At 36.1% G+C, this 1,925-nt stretch overlaps 1 protein-coding gene across 1 annotated transcript in view; it reads right to left on the bottom strand.

Annotated features, from left to right (window-relative positions):
- LOC106883499 (uncharacterized) overlaps positions 1 to 1,925 on the bottom strand; it is a 36,351-nt gene that overhangs the window by 4,647 nt on the left and 29,779 nt on the right. Inside the window, exon 6 of the mRNA XM_014934527.2 lies at positions 939 to 1,029. Within this exon, the coding sequence (XP_014790013.1) occupies positions 939 to 1,029 (91 nt within the window). The remainder of the gene's footprint in view (positions 1 to 938; positions 1,030 to 1,925) is intronic.

Below are 1,925 nucleotides of genomic sequence, written 5' to 3' on the forward strand. Positions count from 1 at the left end.
TAACCTTTCCTTTCTATTCTTATAAAGAAAATTAAAAAGAATAAAAAAATTTAAAAAATTAAAATAAAGAAATAAAATAACCCTAACCCTAACCCCAAATTTAGTTTTGATTAAGACTTTTTGCATAAACGATGATTATTGGAACGTAAAGTTTCAGGCACCCTGGGCTAACTAGTTAGGCATCGGGAAGTGAAACGTAGGTCGCGATACAGGGTTTCGTTTCTCTGTTAATCTTTGTGTTAATTTTCCCACTTTTTGCTTATTTTATACATTAGACTGCAGTAACCATGCTGGAGCATAACTGTGAAGGGTTTTAAGTCGATAGCAATACTTATGCGTTTTTCTCCGTTTCTTTTCTTTCGTTTTTGTAAATCTGGTACTTGCTCTATTGGGCTCTTAAACCAAACTGTTGAGTTACAAGAAGGCTGACAAAACAACACCAGCTGTCAAGCAGTGGTGGGGCAAGAACGCATGCACATATACATACATACATACATACATACATACATACATACATACATACAAAAAATATTCTGTTGTTGATGTTGAAATTCCAATGAAGAAGCCTTGGATCTAGGTTAGAAACTGGTTCATTCTCTATTGGCAAGAAATCTTGAAATAAACTGAATAATGACATACATACATACATACACACACATAAAGCTATATGAATGGAGTTATCCACTACGGTAATAGCTTAATTTCTTGCTACTTTATACAGAAAATGAAATATTCTATGCTATCGATTTAGGAAGGAAATCGTATACATCTCTTATGAGAAGCGGTTTCAATCAGCATCGAGGGGGGGGGGAGATATTATCGTATTTACCTCTTCTGTTTCCTCCTCTATCTTATAATCTCAATGCAATTTTCCCCACAAAAACTAATGTCAGTCCCTTCCCTTTCAATTCAGACCAACTGGAATCTGTCTGTCTTACCTCTTCCTTTTCACCCTCAACGGCCATCCTACATTTATTCATTTGCTCTGTTTTACGTTTCAGATCAAGTGTTTCCTCTTTGAACCGTTTTCTGAAATTAAATAAATTGAAATAAAACATAACGAATAAACAATTTTTTTTTTAAAAAAGAGTTTGAAATATATCAAGTGTGTCTTGGACTACTACTATTTAATGTACCCTTCCCCGTTGTTATTGTTGTTATTATTGTTATCATTGTCTAGCCTCAAATTAGCCAAGATACAGCAGATCCATGATCAAAATGCGTTTTAGTCGTAACGCCGTAACCATCTCATCCTTTTAAGAGTATATTGTCTGTTCTTGCTTTGTTTAAAACATTATCTGTACCTTTCTGTATTCAAGGTAATATTAATGTTATCTGAGAGAGAGAGAGAGAGAGAGAGAGAGAGAGAGAGAGAGAGAGAGATTTTGCGGAGGGTCAAAATAGGTAACACAAATAGGACAGTGAAACAAACAGGAAGAGAAGCTAAGCCTAAACAAGGTTGTGGTGGCGAATGCATAAATCAAGCTTGGATAGGAGACAGACAAGAACACGTCTTCCTTGATCCAGCTACAATGGAGAGAAAGAAAGAAACACAAGTTAGAAGAATGATGGCCGATGGTCCCGTGGGAGTCATGTGAGCAAGGGAGGAGGAGTGCGGGAGAGAGAGTGACAGACAGAGAACTGTGAAGGGGAGAGGAAAAGATTGGAGATAGGATAAGTGAGAAAAAACAGGAGGGGGAGAAGGGAAGGTAGAAGAATAAGAGAAAGGAAGAGAGAAGAAGCGAAAGAGTAAGAGGACAGAATAATGGGAGAAGAGGAGGTAACAGAATAAGAGAGAGAAAGAGAGAAAAACGAAAGAGTAAAAAGATAGTAGAGTGTGGATCAGAATTATTAAGATAAAACTTACTTGGAAAAGGATGCGTGGCGTTCAATCATATAATATAAATAATATAAATAATATATAT

This window comes from Octopus bimaculoides, chromosome 12 (assembly GCF_001194135.2).
Source record: "Octopus bimaculoides isolate UCB-OBI-ISO-001 chromosome 12, ASM119413v2, whole genome shotgun sequence".
Lineage (NCBI taxonomy): Eukaryota > Metazoa > Mollusca > Cephalopoda > Octopoda > Octopodidae > Octopus > Octopus bimaculoides.